At 36.2% G+C, this 16,951-nt stretch overlaps 1 protein-coding gene across 1 annotated transcript in view; it reads right to left on the reverse strand.

Moving 5' to 3' along the window:
• Positions 1-2,638: 2,638 nt before the first annotated feature.
• The window catches only part of LOC125777470 (uncharacterized), a 41,949-nt gene continuing 27,636 nt past the window's right edge, over positions 2,639-16,951 (reverse strand). The window contains exons 2-3 of the mRNA XM_049452503.1: positions 3,484-3,597; positions 2,639-3,081 (exon numbers count right to left, since the gene is read on the reverse strand). Of these exons, the coding sequence (XP_049308460.1) occupies positions 2,644-3,081; positions 3,484-3,597 (552 nt within the window). The 3' untranslated portion in view covers positions 2,639-2,643. The remainder of the gene's footprint in view (positions 3,082-3,483; positions 3,598-16,951) is intronic.

Consider the following 16,951-nt stretch of genomic DNA (forward strand, 5'->3'; position numbering starts at 1 on the left):
AGTAAATTTATTTTGTATTTTCATACCCATACATGCTTAGTATGTGAGTTATGTACATTGCTTTTGCTTATGAACCAGGCAGTTTTTTTTAGGACGAACCCGTCGGATATACATTAGGCCAGGTCGATTTGTATGGGTGAAAAAAAAAACAAAGCGGCTAGCAAAAACGAAAACTACAGAAAATTCTAGGAAAGTTTGCCAAGAAACCATGGGTCTAAAATTAATTCCCAGTTCGCGCAGAGCGACTTTAGATTTTGAGGTCATACTCGTACTTATTAAATTGTACTCAAAACCCTATACTATTATAAGAAGCGATCCGGAAAATTGTGCTTGGTTTTTTCGAATATAACGAATGTTTGTGCTTTTATGTATGCAGCATACAGATATTACCATATTTTTCTAGGTCAACTAGATCAAAGTAGTCTGAGCATTCAAAATTTATTGCATGCTTTTTATCATAAACCCTTAGATTAGGCGGATCACAAACTTTATCACGATAATGTAGTATCTTTTTTATGGTTCTTTCGCGAACATCTTTTCTCTTATCATAAAGCATTGTCAGTAAGATATTTTCAGGATGAGCGAAATAAGAATTATTTTGGATTACAGTGTTAACAATTTCTCGCAGCGTTGGTGGTAAATATCGCGTGGACTGTATAAATTTTAAAAACAAAAGACTGCCGTATACAACTGAGTTGTAGAACTTAATATTAAAGTACTCGTACATCGGTACGTAAACTTTCATTATGTATGTTGCCAAAGTTTTTAACTAGTTGTCTCGTATAAGAGTCTGCTGCCTTTGTTAGCCATCCAGAGTGAAAAATTTTCGGGGTAGAAACCATTACAAACTACATTTGCAATTCGATGCAAGTACTGAACGTCAGTCGAGAGCGTTTTTTCATGAATGGGTGGAGGCATATCTCCCAACGAAATGGCCTCAAAGTCGGGTACAGCCTACAGAAATATTTTATTTATTTAGCTCAGATAAAAATATACATGTCAGTCTCTTTAAAACAATTGTTTGCTTACCGCCATCTGGGCCCTATTCCACAAAACAACTTATCAACTTTTCACTTTGTACTTTGCAAATTTTTCGTCAATTTGCAAAGCTTTCTGTTCCACAGAACTATCAAATTTGATAAACGATAAGTTGAAATTGATAAGTGTAATTTGCAAAGTCTTTGCAATTTTTATGTTCTCTGTGTAATTTCTGTTCCTCGTACGTTCTCTTGTGCAAAGTGCAAAGCTTATATTGAAAAGTGTAATTCGCAAAGACTTTGCATATAATTATGCTGTTCCGTTCCACAAAAACTGTAAACTCTATTTTTGCAAAGCAAAATTTGATAAGTTTGTCAAAAATTTGCAAGGTAAATGATCGCTTTGCAAATTCGTATTATCATAACTAGTCAAGCTTTCAAAATGTTAAGACGTGACTAGAAATTATAGAGACCGAATTAATTTTTCGGGACTACAAAATTTCAATTGAGTGCTTCCGTTTAAATCCAATCCAGGTAGATTTTCTTTTAAATAATGTTGGACAAAAATTAGAGCACAATACACAGCGCAGTCATGCTTTGTCGGCTGAAAATCAACTGCTACTGTGCCTGCATTGGCTCGGAAATGGTTGCCAGTACCATGGAGTTGCAGCTTTGCATGGTGTTGCAAAATCCACAGTTTGCAGAACCATCCATAGAGTTGTCGACATTATAATAGACGTTTTATTTCAAAAAACAGTGCGATGGCCCGATGATGTCAGTGGTATTGCTGAAAAGTTTTTGATGGCACAATCATTAAAATTGATGCGCCTCCATTACACGAGGAAGGATATGTTGACCGGCATGGAAACCACTCATTAAATGTGATGATGATATGGTCAGACTACACATTTTAGAGTGTAAATGCAAGTTGGCCGGGCAGCGTTCATGACTCAAGGGTGCTACGGAATTCGGCTGTAAGTCAAAGATTTGACAATGGATGGAGACCATTTCCGGATGCTGTTGTTTTGGGTGATAGTGGTTATGGATTGAAAAACTGGTTGATACCACCATTACGCCGAAATCCCAATAATCCTGCTGAAGAAGTTTTCAATCGTTGCCACAAAAAAACACGCCGCATAATTGAAAATAGTTTTGGCATTCTTAAAGAAAGATTCCCGTGTCTAAATTATTTGCGACTGAGGCCTGAGTTTGCAGGAAAGACAGTCATAGTTTGTGCCATCTTACACAATATTGCCTGTAGCATCGGAAGGAGTAGTGAAAATATGCAACCCACTGAAGACACTGACAATGAAAGCGAGGAATTGGATGAAAATGCTGAAGAGTAAAGTGATGCCCTTAATAATATAGATCAAGAGAGTGAAATGAAAAGGGTTACTTCCCTGCTACAATACTTTACCTAATGCCAACTATTATAGTATTGTTTTAAAATAAAAGTGGTGTTTCGGCCATGACTTTTTTCCACTGCAAAAGCGTTGTATCTTATTGGGTTTGAGATTAAGGTCTCAGGGAATAAATAAAAAAGGAAGTATTTTTGTATTTATTTACATCATTTTATTAATTTCAGAGCTTTTTTGTTTTTATCACAAATTATTTCAAAATAAAATGTTTAGAAATCAAACACAAATGAAAAATTGGCCTTCGGTAATCAAACCTCCTCAAATAACAGACGCGATACATTTTCTGTTTCTGCCGTTGTAATTCCCTGTGTGATAGCAGAGGGTGGAAGTAGGAGCTCCCTCTCCAGTTTTAGGCATTGAAGTTTCCGGTAGTAAACCTCAACCTCAAGAAGCTCCATCCGGCATTTTTTCTCTCTATCCAAAGTTTCACTTGGAAACTTGGTAGAGCGCTTCCTCTTTCTTGGGTTTAGAGGTGGATTGGCAATTGTTTCTTCTGAAATAGATATTCTGGAATCATTCTCAGCTGACGGTAGATTTTCTGAGTTGCCATAACTTTCTGGCAAATTCAAACCATCCACCACAGCTGAGTCTGATTCCAGAATATCGAGTATGGCCAAGTCAGCTTCATCCATTACCTTCTCCTTCCCACCTCCGGATCCAGTATTTCGGGCGTTATCCCTTTTACTCTGCAAATTAATAAAATTAAATTCGCAAAAATACAAAAAGTTTCTCGTCAAAAACCGGAAGCTCGATTTTGATTTTAAAGCCATGGTTTATTGGGCAAATTTTCTTAGAACTCATCGTAGCTTACGATTTCGATAACCGCTTCGTCGAAAAAAATAGATCCACTCTAGTACACATAGCAATTAGTAATATTTTGGTTAAACCGGTTGTTATCAGCAAGAGTTGTTGTACAGTGTACTCAACTGTTAACTCACAACAACAATGTCTATGATGACATTTTGTTTTGTTGTTGTCAACAACATGCTTGTTAGTTATTAGCAATGCACAATAAAATAATTCCAACAACAACAAATGATGCAAATATAATTATTTGATATGTGTAGGCATAAAATTGTTGTACTTACCATTGTCCGGCTCTTCCAGAGCCCAAACAAACTGTCCCTTGCATAGGTCCATGTTTGTGCTGGCCAGTTGTAGAACACATCCTCCCATGCTGCCTGTTTATCTAATTTGTTAACCTTCACAAAGAAATGTATACTTAGATATGCTTGAAATTTACAATTATTTATTTAAAAAATACTTACTCTGTTGTTTTTAAAACTAGCAAATAAAATGCTTTTTTTTTCTTTTATCACATTTAAAACAGCAAGTTTTTTTTCAACTTGTATTTTGCGGCTCATTTTAACAACACATATAAAGCAATGCGAAGTGAAAAGTGATGAGACAGAAATGCAAAGTTGATAAAACGCTTTGTGGAACACTTTGCAGACTCACTTTGCAAGAGAGTGCAAAGACTTTGCCAATAAAGCGCAAAGACTTTGCACTGAGCGGAAAGAGCGTAAAGTCTTTGCCAAAATATGCTCAATGCAAAGTGAGATTCGCAAAGAATATTGTGGAACAGAAACGCTTTTCACTTTGCAGTACAATATCAATTGATAAGTGCAAAGTGAAAAGTTGATAAGTTGTTTTGTGGAATAGGGCCCTGCTCGCATGTTTCGATTTGCTTTGTTATTATCCCACTAGCTGTGCTCGGTCCGCTTGTAATGGACTTTTCCAATGCGGAGAACAAGTGACCAAGTGAAAGTTCATTAAAGTGTAATAAAGAAACAAACCAGTGCAATGGTCTATTAAACATGACTTCGAATCTCCTTAAAATTCCATTTTCAGAACCTGTGTTTGTTGCTTTTCTATTACAGCAAATTCCAATCAGCCTCTCAAGGGACATATTTTTTTTCATAAGGAACTCGCACAATTGCCTCTGTTTTATTTTAGCGTCCTCGGCGTCGACTTTTACGTAACCCAACAATCTGCTCTCAGGCTCCTTAAGAACCACTAAATGTGATTCTTTTACCATTCTCGGATGATAAGTATCTTCCATTTTCTTCTTCGCTCGTCAGAGAGTTGTTTTTTCTGCCATCAAAGGAGAAGGCTACCAGATCACAGTCATTGCGTTGCTTTCATCAAAGTGTTGATTGTTGGTCAACAGCAATCGCCTCGAATTCGGGAATGGTTAGCTTCCTCTTACTGTGCTGATCAATCATAAACTCTTGGAGTTCAATGGGTATTAAACTACAGCAGCAAGGCAATGTTTTTGCGCACTGACATTTTCCAATATAAAATACTTGATCAATTGTTTCCAGAAACGTTGAAGACTTACTTGGCCTACTTTTAAATTTTATTTCATTATGATATTTATTTAGCAATGTTTTAAGTTTTTTCGAGGCAGTTTTTTCATTGATTAACGGAATATTTAGTTTATTCCAAATTTTCCACATTTTTTTTGCCACTTGTGTGTTAAGGTTACCGTACGGTTGCTTTTTTTGTTATTTTTTGATCAGCCACGCGTTAAAATAAATAGTAATTTAATACGTCACGATTACTTGGTAGATTTAGATTACTTAAATCTCTTGGCAAGCCAATATTCAGACTGGGAAGAACACAAGACCCGGAGTTCATTGAAATTGTATCAATTTCTGAACCTGAATCAACTGACACTGCAGACGTTTCCATTATATTTTATTAATCGAAAACTATTTAAAACTTGAAACAAATTATTTAGAACACACTATTGTTTATTCAACGCAGACCACTTGTGTAGATAGAGTACCGTATAACGGAATAACTGGAGTGTTTATAAAAAGGTCTATTACAGTGTTGTCCAACGTGACTGTGTGCACGTTATGCTTGTGTTGGTTATTCTAGCGTCAACTGATCGCAAAATTCTGCTTTGTTTGCCTACGAAGTTGAATACAGAAGCACAATCGTGCTTTCACAGACACTTGTCGCGACATGTTGGTGTGAGGTGTTTGGCACTGTCCGTGCGCTATTGTGCGCATAGGCCGTGGACAACGCTGGTCTATTATAATTTGAGATACACAGAAATCTTTTCCAAGCATTGCACAGAACCGTGCAATATTTAAGCGGGAACGATAAAGTATCTGCGTACAATTTCAAACTGATCCATTCTAAAAAATAATAAAATTGCTAAATATTGGAAATGGTAGAATAGAACTGCAACCAAATACACAGTGCAATGAATTAAAACTGACTCAGTCAGCCCAAATTCAACACTATTTTTCCCTCAAAAACAAATGCTTTATTAACACAAAATGCCTTTTGAATCAATTTTTTTTTGTAAACTAGCAAAGTTGCATCACCCAAATGCTATATCTTTTTAACTAATTGTTATAATCTAATTAATAGAAATCATATAAATGGTATTAATAGTACTACCTATGTATCGGCCACAGTAAAACGTGGAAAATTCCAACGTTTTACACAATTCGAAAGGGAATAATGTTTTATTTTTAAAATAAGTCAAACTAACCAAACAATATTCTCTGTAGTCAAATAGCATTATGAATTTGTTAGTAATTGTATTTACTTTGTCTATACTCCCATTGTTTGCACGGAACCCTAATTGTTGCTCTAGTATTTTATTATTTTTGTGGAGTAAAGTAACAAAATAACTTTAAAATGTAATTTCTTCGTCGAACATCATTGATTGTAGTTGTAATAAGTTCTATATACATATATTATCATGTGCTACATGGCGTATACGCACATGACAGAAACGTGTATATTAAGTGTTGCTCAATTTTAATCTTCTGAAAATTTCCTCAATGTATTATGTGCACTCACTGATACATCTCAATATCGGCGAACTAGCAAATGCATTTAACAGCATTTTCTATTTAAATAAATATAGTTTAAAAAAACTAAAAAACACGCTTTTAAAGCATATCAAACTAAAAAGTGAAAAAAAATTCTTTGTATAAACTAACAATAATAATGAAAGAAAAATTACTGCATTATTGTGAGAAAAGCGTGGGGTGCTTTGTGACATATTTTTCATATGCACATATATCGCGTAATGCACCGGTTCCACCTCCAACGTTTCGACGCGAATGCCGCCTACTGCAGTGCTCTTCTTAAACCATGGCTAAGCCATCAGACTTAAGATTAAGTTTAAAGGTTTTTCATTTGTAATATAATAGAAGCAAACCAGTAAAGCTAATCTGAAATATTATGGCATTGGCTAAAGTATATCTAACTGCATGGTTAGCAGCCAAGCAGCTTGCTCAACTTAAATTCTATCTTTTAAAGACTTAATAAGCATATATGTAAATACATGAATATATAAAACATTAGAGTATATGTTTGAATGTATAATATGTATATAAAGAAAGTTTGCTGCTAGTCAACTTCTTACAATTACTATTTTAATCAAATGAATAATTCGCTTTACTCTTCCTCTCTCAAATCTTGCGTTACACTCATGTACTGAACACATAACGACGACAGCCGACAAACGACAAACGAGAGTACGAAAGTGAAATGAAAACAAAACAACGCATGTACACAAAACAACGCAGCTGTCCATTTTGCATGTACACAATTTCGTTGTGGCCATACTAATACCTTGCACTTCAATGAAATTTTAATATTTTGTTCAAAGTTAAATTTTTTATGCAAAAAATAAGTAAATAGGTATATATTTTTGTTTTAAATTATCAATTGTTATTACAAATGATATAATAGAGCTATTTTATGCTTTTATTTGTAAAATAACGTCAAGTTTGTAAGAGCTGTGAATAATTTTACATTTTACATATTAGTGGCATCACCACTCTTCCTCATCTCTCTTCTTCCATTCTACTGTCGTTCTACTGTCGTTGGCAAATAGGAATTAGCGAGAATGACAACTGTCGGCCTACAGTCGTGTTTTCGTGTCGTCGTCAAAATAAGTGTCCATAAGAACGTGTGTAATATTTGACAGATGTCGTTTGTCGTCTGTCGTCGTTATGTGTTTAGAGCATCAACCGTCAAGGAACTGCAAAATATAGTTACAGGAGCAAGGATATACTCTTAAGCAATTATATTACATATAGGAAACTAATGTCACCGCAAATTTTTCATTGCTTCTTAGTTGGATTTTTTGTTTTTGGATAAAAGGATAGATTTGTTTTTCCAACTTTATTAGTCCTACTGGCTATGTTATGAAGCTTATGAAGCTAGAGAAGTTACAGTTTTTTAAGTTTAATATTAAGAAAAAGCAATGTACCATATTTTGGACAAACTACTTATATTAAAAGGGTTTGGATATTCTACCAGTTCCCTTAGCCCCCATATACTCAATATACATATGTAAATGTATGTTTTCTAACTTCCGGTTCACTTTATACTTCAACTTTCTGTCAATACATTGTGAAAAGAAAGCACCCGAAATTGTAGTTCACGGGTAAATTATATTTCAAAAGATATATTTTGTTAAGTTGGTAGAACTGTTCTTGTTTACTATGCCAAATATGAGCGTGACCTGTTAACCTGTTTCTTTACAGCAGCTGCTTAAGTCGGTACACCTCAGTAGTACGTTGCGATTTTTACAATGGAAGAAAATATCGAACAGAACTTGTCTCAAATTATGTATTTCTAACTAAGTGAGACGATCGAGAGAGCAAAGAAAACATGCCTAATTCTGGACGTCTTTTGATCTCTTCAATTGATGAAAAATTTAAAAAGAGTCCGTTCGAATGGTTTGGTGGATATTTTAGCTATGAAATGTGTTTTTGCTCGACTCGTCCCGATAAAAGTAATTTAAAAAAAGAGTATCTTTGAACATAATTAATCGTACGAATTCCGATTTCACATTCATTGAAGGCATTAAAACTGTCGATAACACATATGTTAATGGGTTTTACGTGCAAACACACACAAGCGTCGAATGGAGGAGAAAAAAGAGCCACAGCCAAAAAAAGAACCACACCAAAGCTGGTCTAAAAATCAAGGTGGTGCTCTTTGTTTTTTTTTCGATATCATGTGTTGGCTTTCCTATGAGTGAAATTACTGAATGCAATACTTCCGTAAATATGTGTGATAATCCCTTGTATCACTTTACCTTGCGAAAGCATAAAATGTTACATTAGCCTTTCTTGCTTGTTAAATATAACTTAGCTTAGCTTCATCTGTTTCTGTTCATCAATTTCCCCTTTCAATTGTTCACTTTCGTTCGCTTTCTTCTTGCATGCACTTCACCTTCTTCCATTATATTTTACGTTTTCATAACCAACCGTCAAGTAACGTTGAAAAAATAAACATCAATAAAATAGCATTATGCTTTTTCGCCTTATTGTGTGTTGTGATTTTTTTCATTCTTTTCATTTTCAATTTGTTTGGTATTATGCTTCTAGTTGGCGGTAACCAACTTTTCTAAGTTTTCTATATAACTTTTTGTTTACTTATCACTTAACCATTATCAATTTCGCTTTTTTCTGTACATTTTTTATTTCTACGATTTCTATTTACTTGTTCATTTTGTTCCACTGTTTGCTATTTTTGTTAGGAATTACGTTCATTATCAATTGCTACTCAGTTCCTTTATATTCCAAAGAGCTCATGTCGTGACCGTTTAAATCGGCTTCTGGTTTGGTTTGCTCATTTTTATGTGCCGACTCAGCTCGCGTGGAATTTGGAACTGCCATAAGAAAGGGTGCTCCATTTCAAGCTTCCCTACTTTTTTAAAGAAAAAAACACAGAATCTTCAAATTTAATGGGGAATATTTATTGTCATTTAAAAGAACATTCGTGGACATTTAGTTTTTAAAGATCATCCCTTTTAAATGATGGTCGCGGCTAAGTCTCAGATGTTTCATTCGTTGCGTAAAATTTTCGATGACTCGATACGCGTAATGTTTTACTCCAAGGCTTGAGACGAAGCCGGATTGTCCGCATAGACCTTAGACTTTTCCTACCCGCCCAGGGAAGTTTAACGGTGTGATATCACACGATCGTGGTAGCCAATCGACGGGCCAAAAACGTGAAATTATCTGCACACCGATGTGTTTTCCCAATTAATTCATTGACTAAAGCAATGTGTGGAAAGTGGCGTCGAATTGTTGAAACCAAATCTTGCTGAGACCATGACCTTCAATTTCAGATCTCGCATAGGCGGTTATGATGGCGCGATAATGGTTGCCATTGACGGGGACATTTATGAAGAAATATGAACCGTTGATTCCACCGAGACACAAGCTACAACAAACCGTTGTTTTATCTGGATGAAATGGCAGATATTGAATCTCTTCAGGTTGCCCTTTGGCATAAATAAATCAAGTGTGCTTGTATACATATACACTGAGCCAGAAATGGGCCTCATCGCTGATCAAAATTTGGGTCAAAAACGTCGGATCTTCTTGGTACTTTTCAAGAGCCCATAGAGCAAACGCAATTTCACTTGGGACAGTTGAGCGGTCTCATTTCTCGCACAAGCTTTAATTTTTACTATAGATGTCTTAGCTTAAGCAACAAAGCCACTGTGGAGCAATTTAAAGTTATTATTAATAATTTAAAACGCAGACATGTTTTGTCAAAATAGCTAATATACATATGCTGTTTAGCTGATGTGATATCTTAATTGCAATAACCACACTGGGCAGAATGAGCCAGTAATTAAAAAGTGAAGAAAAGTGAAAGTGAATTTTTAATTTATACTTCGCGCGTTTTTCGAATCGGTAAATTTTCTTTTCTTTAAGTTGGTAGTACTGTTAGCGACATTTATGGTAAATTTCACGTCAAAATATTTTTTAGTATTTGAGATACGCATTGGAGGATGGAGTCATGTGTAGGAGGACACGCAAGTGAGGAAAGTTCTGATCGCCATTCACTTGGAAGTGGGCAGGAACGATTATTTTACATATGGTTCAAGCAGCTCACGACTTCCGGTCTTTGACCAAGTATCTTCTGGGTAACCTAAGCATATCCTTTTGAAGGCAAGCTAAAGTGAGAAGGTAAAACACCCCCTTCCCAGAGTTGAACTACCAATGAAAAATCGTAAACAGCCTCGGATGAGAGACCTCCTTTTTCATGACGACCAATCGTGCTTGACGACTTTAACGCTAGGGTGGGCAAAGAAGGTATCTTTGGCACTACGGTCAGTAAATTCAGCCTCCACGACGAAATATCCCAAATGGATCGAGGCTGACCGACTTCGACAGTGCCCGAAATATGGTTATCTGTAGTACTAGATTCCAGCATATGTAAATTCATAACGCCACCTGGCTGTCTCCGGATCGAAATACCACCAACCAGATCGATCATGTTGTGACAGACGGAAGACACGTCGCCAGTGTTCTAGACCTGCGTACGCTCCGACGTCCTAACAAATCGGACGCTCGGATCACTCTCTTCTTGCAGCCAAGATTCACAGCCGCCTCTGTGCAGCAAAAAATGCACGTCAACAAACAAAAGGAAGGTTCGACGTCGAGAAGCTGCAATCATAACGGGTAGCCGAACGATTTTCTACTCGACTTACACTCCTGCTCTCTGAGAGCACTCGTTAACAACTCGGTATAGAGAACTGCAACGAATACTTCTAATACAGTACCAAAACAGCCAATGCAAATAATAAAAATGAAACGGAAAAGTAAAATACCGGAATAATATAGAAATTTTTTCATATCGATGCATTCCAATTCAACTGATAGCGAGGCTATGGAACCTTTCAATGCCTGCTCGCTGGCTGTGTTATCGAAGATGGTTGCACTTCATAGTAGTAAATCTGCCGTTACTTTAATGACAGCAACTGAAGTTGATAGATATTTGCTAACAGTATGCCCATCCACCAACTTCCCCCCAAAACTTTGGTCATTTCATAAAGAAGCGCACTGCCGTTTACTTCAGCGGCTTCTTCCCATACACAAAGACAAATATCCGCCAAGCTTTTCTTTAGCGACCTCATGATCCAAAAATTCAGATATGAAGTCAAAAAGTTCTAAGATTAATGAATGTACACATGACACATGTGCAATTATAATCCCAAATCCACAGAGTCTAATAACAACTTTATCCGTATACCTTCCGGATATATCCATGGGCTACTATATAGTTAATACGTACATACGTACGTAAATAGTGTAAGTGCAGTATGCATATTATTTGAAGAAAAATTACCGTAATCATCATCAGCTTCACACCCGGTGCGGCTCTTCGTTTGTTCGAAAATTACAGATGTACATTGAGATTTTCAAATAATTCCGCAAAATACAACATACATATAACGTAAAGATCTGTATTGACATTAAAATCTCCCCTTTTCGACATCAGAATAGAAGGACATTTTTATTGAAGAAACTGAATTATTTCAATTACAGTTGATGAAATATTTTATCCACATTTACGAGCAAACCTAGTGAGCAAACGTCTAGCTTTTTAGACATAAATTAACTGTTAACAGATTAAAGTTACAGAACAGCTCTAACTCACTCACTCACCGCGCTGATAAAAATAGCAACGTTTTAGCTGAGAAAAAGTCTTGCGCGAACAAAGGTCAAGCAAATGCATGAGCATTGTTATGCGTCACAAAATGTCAAAACTTTACACGGCGCACATTCAGAAAAAAAGTTAGCTTAAAGAAAAAGTAGTTGAAACTTTATCAAAAGTACTATACTAAATATGTTTATGTTATACATCTTATGTCTATGAAAATGTGCTTACTACTGTGATCGAAATACAAGGTGAATTTGTTTGGAAAATGTAAATTCCTCATTTATTATTCCCGATCGTAATGTAGGTTTTGTTCCTTTTTGTGCTGTGGAAGGCGACTTTAAAATCGATGAAGAGTTATATGTCGATCTTCCCTTCATGGGTCTTTTCTAAGATTGGCGCAAGGAGAAAATCTGGTCGACATTAGATTTTCCAGGTCTAAGGCCACACTGATAAGGTTTACGGAGAGGTTCAGCTTTTCACACACTACGCTCGTTAAAACCTTATAAGCGATATTATACAGGCTTATCAGTAGATTTATTTTCTGCCGCTTTGTTGTTCGTCAGGCGGATAATATCTATTCGAACCTCATCATCGATTCCATGGTCGTCGAAAGGAGAATTGGAGTCGCCAGACCAGAGAAGTAGTATTCACTCCATAACTTCATGATATGAACATCAACCTACAGATCTCCTCTTTGGGTTCAACAAGGGTATGCTCTTGTCTTATGACCGTTGCTGATGAGTGCTCTCAGACAGCAGGAGTAAATGTCGCGTAGAAAACCATCGACAATTCTTTAATAATTTTCAAAATATGGCCCTTCTGCGTCGATTCCAGTGCGATTTCGAAGAATTGAAGGCGTCACGGAAGGCGTTCTCCGGACTAGCCTTGAGAGCCGAGGTACATGCTGCTTGGCGGGGGAGACGCCGGCGAGTGCCACTCGGAAGATTGCCTCTTTGCCACGAGATCATACTCAAACATCCATGACTCGTCAAATGGTGTTACGTTATTCAAAAATTGGGGGTCACTTTCACACATCTTCAAATTTTCATGACACACTTCCACTCGCCGCAATTTCTGGTCGTCTTTTGGGAACATCTTCGTGCACGCCTTGCGCAAGTTCAAGTGCTCCGTCCGTCGCAATGTCATGAACCACTGATTTTGATAAATTTAACATCTGAGCAATTAAAGGTATACTTAGTCAACGGTCTGAGGTCAAAACTTTGCGCACATTAGTCACATTGTCGTTGTTTGTCGAAGTGGCAGATCTCCCAGCATGGTCTTCATCAACGACCTCTTTCCGGCGCTCCAAAAACGCCCAGGTGAGCCTCCGAAACTTCTTCCTAAAGCAAAATCTGAGTAAGCCTGCTGGATCATGTCAAACGTCTATGTCGCAGATTTACCGAGTTTCGCACAGTTTTCGCTTGCATCACTCATAGAAACACGACGCTCGAAAATGTTTGACCCTCCTCTCTAGGTGCTCGGAGACAACCGATCATCTGCTCGTTCGTTAATGAATGGAAAGTTGAGTGGCTGGTGGTTTACAAGGTGAACTGCCCTTGTGTCTGCGGGTAGCGAATGTAAAAAATGAACTAGAACTGTAGCGCTAGGCTTATGCAAAACCAATCTTAATTGTTCTCACATGTACTCGTATATATGTACGTACATATCAACATATTAAAGGATAAAGGCAAATGAGGAATTAGAATAACGAGTAAGATAAGATGTAAGCGACAAGATAACAATTAATATTAAATATTTACAACTAATTCTCACCACAGAGGGTGGTATATGTGTGTGTATGAATTTAGTTAAATTAAGTATAAGTTATACAATTACAAAGCCACCCCGAAGTGTGAAAATCTTTATATAACTAGTATTTAGTATATGGGGTGTTAGGACAGTATTGGTCTGCTTCAACCCATTTTTGACATGCAGGCATATCATTATAAGAGAAGGATTTTCCCTTAATTTCAGTTATATATTGGGTTGTCAAAAAAGTCTTGCGGTATTTTCGCTAGTTAGCGCTGAAAGCGCGTAGTTCTAGTTTTATTCGTCGCATCGAGTCATGCTATACCTTTGTGAAGAGCTCATTTCACGCGCTAACACGTTTTTAATTGATTGCCGTTTCTTTTAAGTCGGTCGTGAGTTACAGCGTCGCCAATAAAATTTGTGCAGTTTATGGACCCGATGCAGTTTCCATTTCCATCGCACAACGATGGTTTCAACGTTTTCGTTCGGGTGTAGAGTTGGTCGATGCGCCACGCTCCGGAATGCCTGTCGTCGAAAATTGCGATAAAATCGCTGAATTGGTCGAAAGAGACCGGCATAGTAGTCATCAAACCGTTATAAACCATTTGAAGAGGTTTGGAGTCACTAAGAAGCTCGCTGTATGGGTGCCACAGGAATTAATTCAAAGAAATACCGCAAGACTTTTTTGACAACCCAATTTATCACACATTGGCCGACATTTTCGATCAAAAGTCAACTATAGGTTCCGGGGTCTAAATATTCGGTACCTAGGGGCTGAAACAGTTTTTATTGGATTTAAAAAATTTTTGGTCATAAGGTGGCACACTCTAAAGACATTATTCATATGAAGTTTTATCCCGTTATAATAATGCCTGCTTGATTTTTGCACTGGAAACTGAACGAATCAAGTGGAATTTAAAAGTGTGCTTTATGGGAAGTAGGCGTGGTTGTAGTCCGATTTCGTTCAATTTCACACTATGATATTAGAATGTAAGAATTTTGTTGAAATCGATTGGTCGAGTCCCCAGATATGGGATTTCACCAAAAAGTGGGCGGTGTCCAATTTCCACATCGGCTCCCATAAAACTCTCTTATACTATCTCGGTGTAAAATTTAATGTCTCTGGCAAATTTAGTTTCATCCATTTTCTTATTGTGAGTAGAAGTTCTTATATGACTTGTACTCAGCAAATTTGGTTATTGTGGTTTAAGTGGTAAATCGATTAGAGAAGGGGCCATGCCCACTTTTTCAAAAAATTTTTTTCGCAGGTACTCTTTGTTACTGTGATCCCCTGTACCAAGCTACAATTTTAAATCTTAATTTAGTGCTTAGTTAGGTAAATTTATATCTTTTCAACTAATTTTGTTTGTAATAAGGAATCCACATACCTAATTTCATCGAACGGACAGACAGACAGACAGTCTGGATTTCAACTTTTCTCGTCATCCTGATTATTTATATAACCTTATATCTATATCGCATAGTTTTAGGTATACATACGTACAACCATTAGCTGAACAAAACTATATTGCGATATTCTATAGCAACTGGTTGCAAGAGCACAGTATAAAAATAGTTTGGTAGTTGAAACCTAATACATATGTGAGCCAAATAAGACCAATCGCAGCACTGCCCAGAGTGTAGTAAAAAAGCAAACCCTTAACTCTTTTTTTTTTTTTGCGGTACTTTAATTTAATACAAAATTTAGGTATATTAATTTTCTTTATTGACTCTTCTAATGAGCTCTGTAAATATAATTGCCTCATAAATCCACTTATCGATAAACTCAAAATCCATCAAGTTTGTTTTTCCTTTGCCCATAGATTGTTTAAAATTTTTTTTAACTATAGTTTAGTCAATAGCTGTGACGTTATTTCATTTCTTCGCACGCCGTAATACATGTTGCTCTAGTGCTGAGTTGTTGATATTGACAGTCAACAGTTGGACTGCAGGAGAAGCTGTTACTAGTTTGGTAAAATCAGAAGTGTGTTTAGATGCTTCAGGGCATGCTTACTTTTCTTGCATTATTCTGCCAAAACAACGACAGCAAAGAATAAAAATAGAGCAACATACTGAAAGCATCAGTCTTTACACAAGAGAAGGGCTGGTTTTGTGCATATGCTTGATTGTGTATGGTAACTTTTGTTTTGTTAATTTTTTATAACACCATAATCTAGCCGCATTGCATTCGGATGGTGAATTCCAACACTCCTCACTGTATATAAATATTTGTATATATATACTAGATGCTTACTTTCGGGCTGGTGCGATGAAGTGTTTGGTACAGCTGTTAGTAACATACAGTTAAATATGTCTACTGAAGCATGGAAAATTCGCTAAATTGGTCGCCTGTTCCGTATTTATTCCTAACAAAACGGGAGGCTTAAAGTCTCGAAATTAATGGCCTCACTTAATATGGAGCATTGAAATTAATTTTAATTTTAAAACTACGTTGTTTTAACATAAACTAGCTAGACTAATGGAAACTATTAAGACATTTTACAATTAAAATCAATAATTAATTTATATTTTAGTGTGTATTCTTACATATATTTCCATAAATTTCAAAATAACTGATAAATTGCGGTTTTTTTGAAATCCTAAAATGTTTTTTTTAGGTTATCACTATTGGTCTGCCCTCTCACTTAATAAAATGAAGTCAACAAAATATAAATAAATATGAATAAAATATGAACTAATTTTATAAAGATATCACGAGATATTATTTTGTTAATTGCTAACATTAATTGCTAAAGTAAAATCCTAAGTAATATGTTATACGTAAAAGGGAATTTTTTTCCTACTCTCTTTATTAAATTAACAAAAGTTTTGTTCGGAATCGTAATATTTTATGCATATGTACAAAAGTGCTCTCCCACCGTTCAACACTCAACACTGGCATAACTTTTGTGTCATAAACTGACAAGGTCAATTACATTAAGTGTTTGAATAGCCACTTGTTGCGCATTGATACTTCATGGAGAATGACAGACATAGTAAAAGAACGTCAATATTAGTATATAACATGTACATACATATGTTCGTAACTACAAATGTATAATTCTATATGTATATGTGCCTATTATAACAAACAGAAAGTTCAGCACTTTCTGTCTTTTGTTCCCATGTCTGGTATTTGTGATGTGGTCTAGTCGTCTGTGTTGTCTGTGTTCACAACGTCACGACTCGGTACAAACATCCTGTTTTACACGCACACATATCAGTCTGTTGTTGTCGTTTGTTTGGAAATGACTTGAACTTGCTTGTCAAAAAAACTTGTCGAGTGTCCAGCTTATCCTGAACGAAGGCTGCATTTATTGTATTTAAATAATAATGGTGTTTATATTTATTTGCTACATG

The sequence above is a fragment of the Bactrocera dorsalis genome, chromosome 1, assembly GCF_023373825.1.
Source record: "Bactrocera dorsalis isolate Fly_Bdor chromosome 1, ASM2337382v1, whole genome shotgun sequence".
In the NCBI taxonomy this organism is placed as follows: domain Eukaryota; kingdom Metazoa; phylum Arthropoda; class Insecta; order Diptera; family Tephritidae; genus Bactrocera; species Bactrocera dorsalis.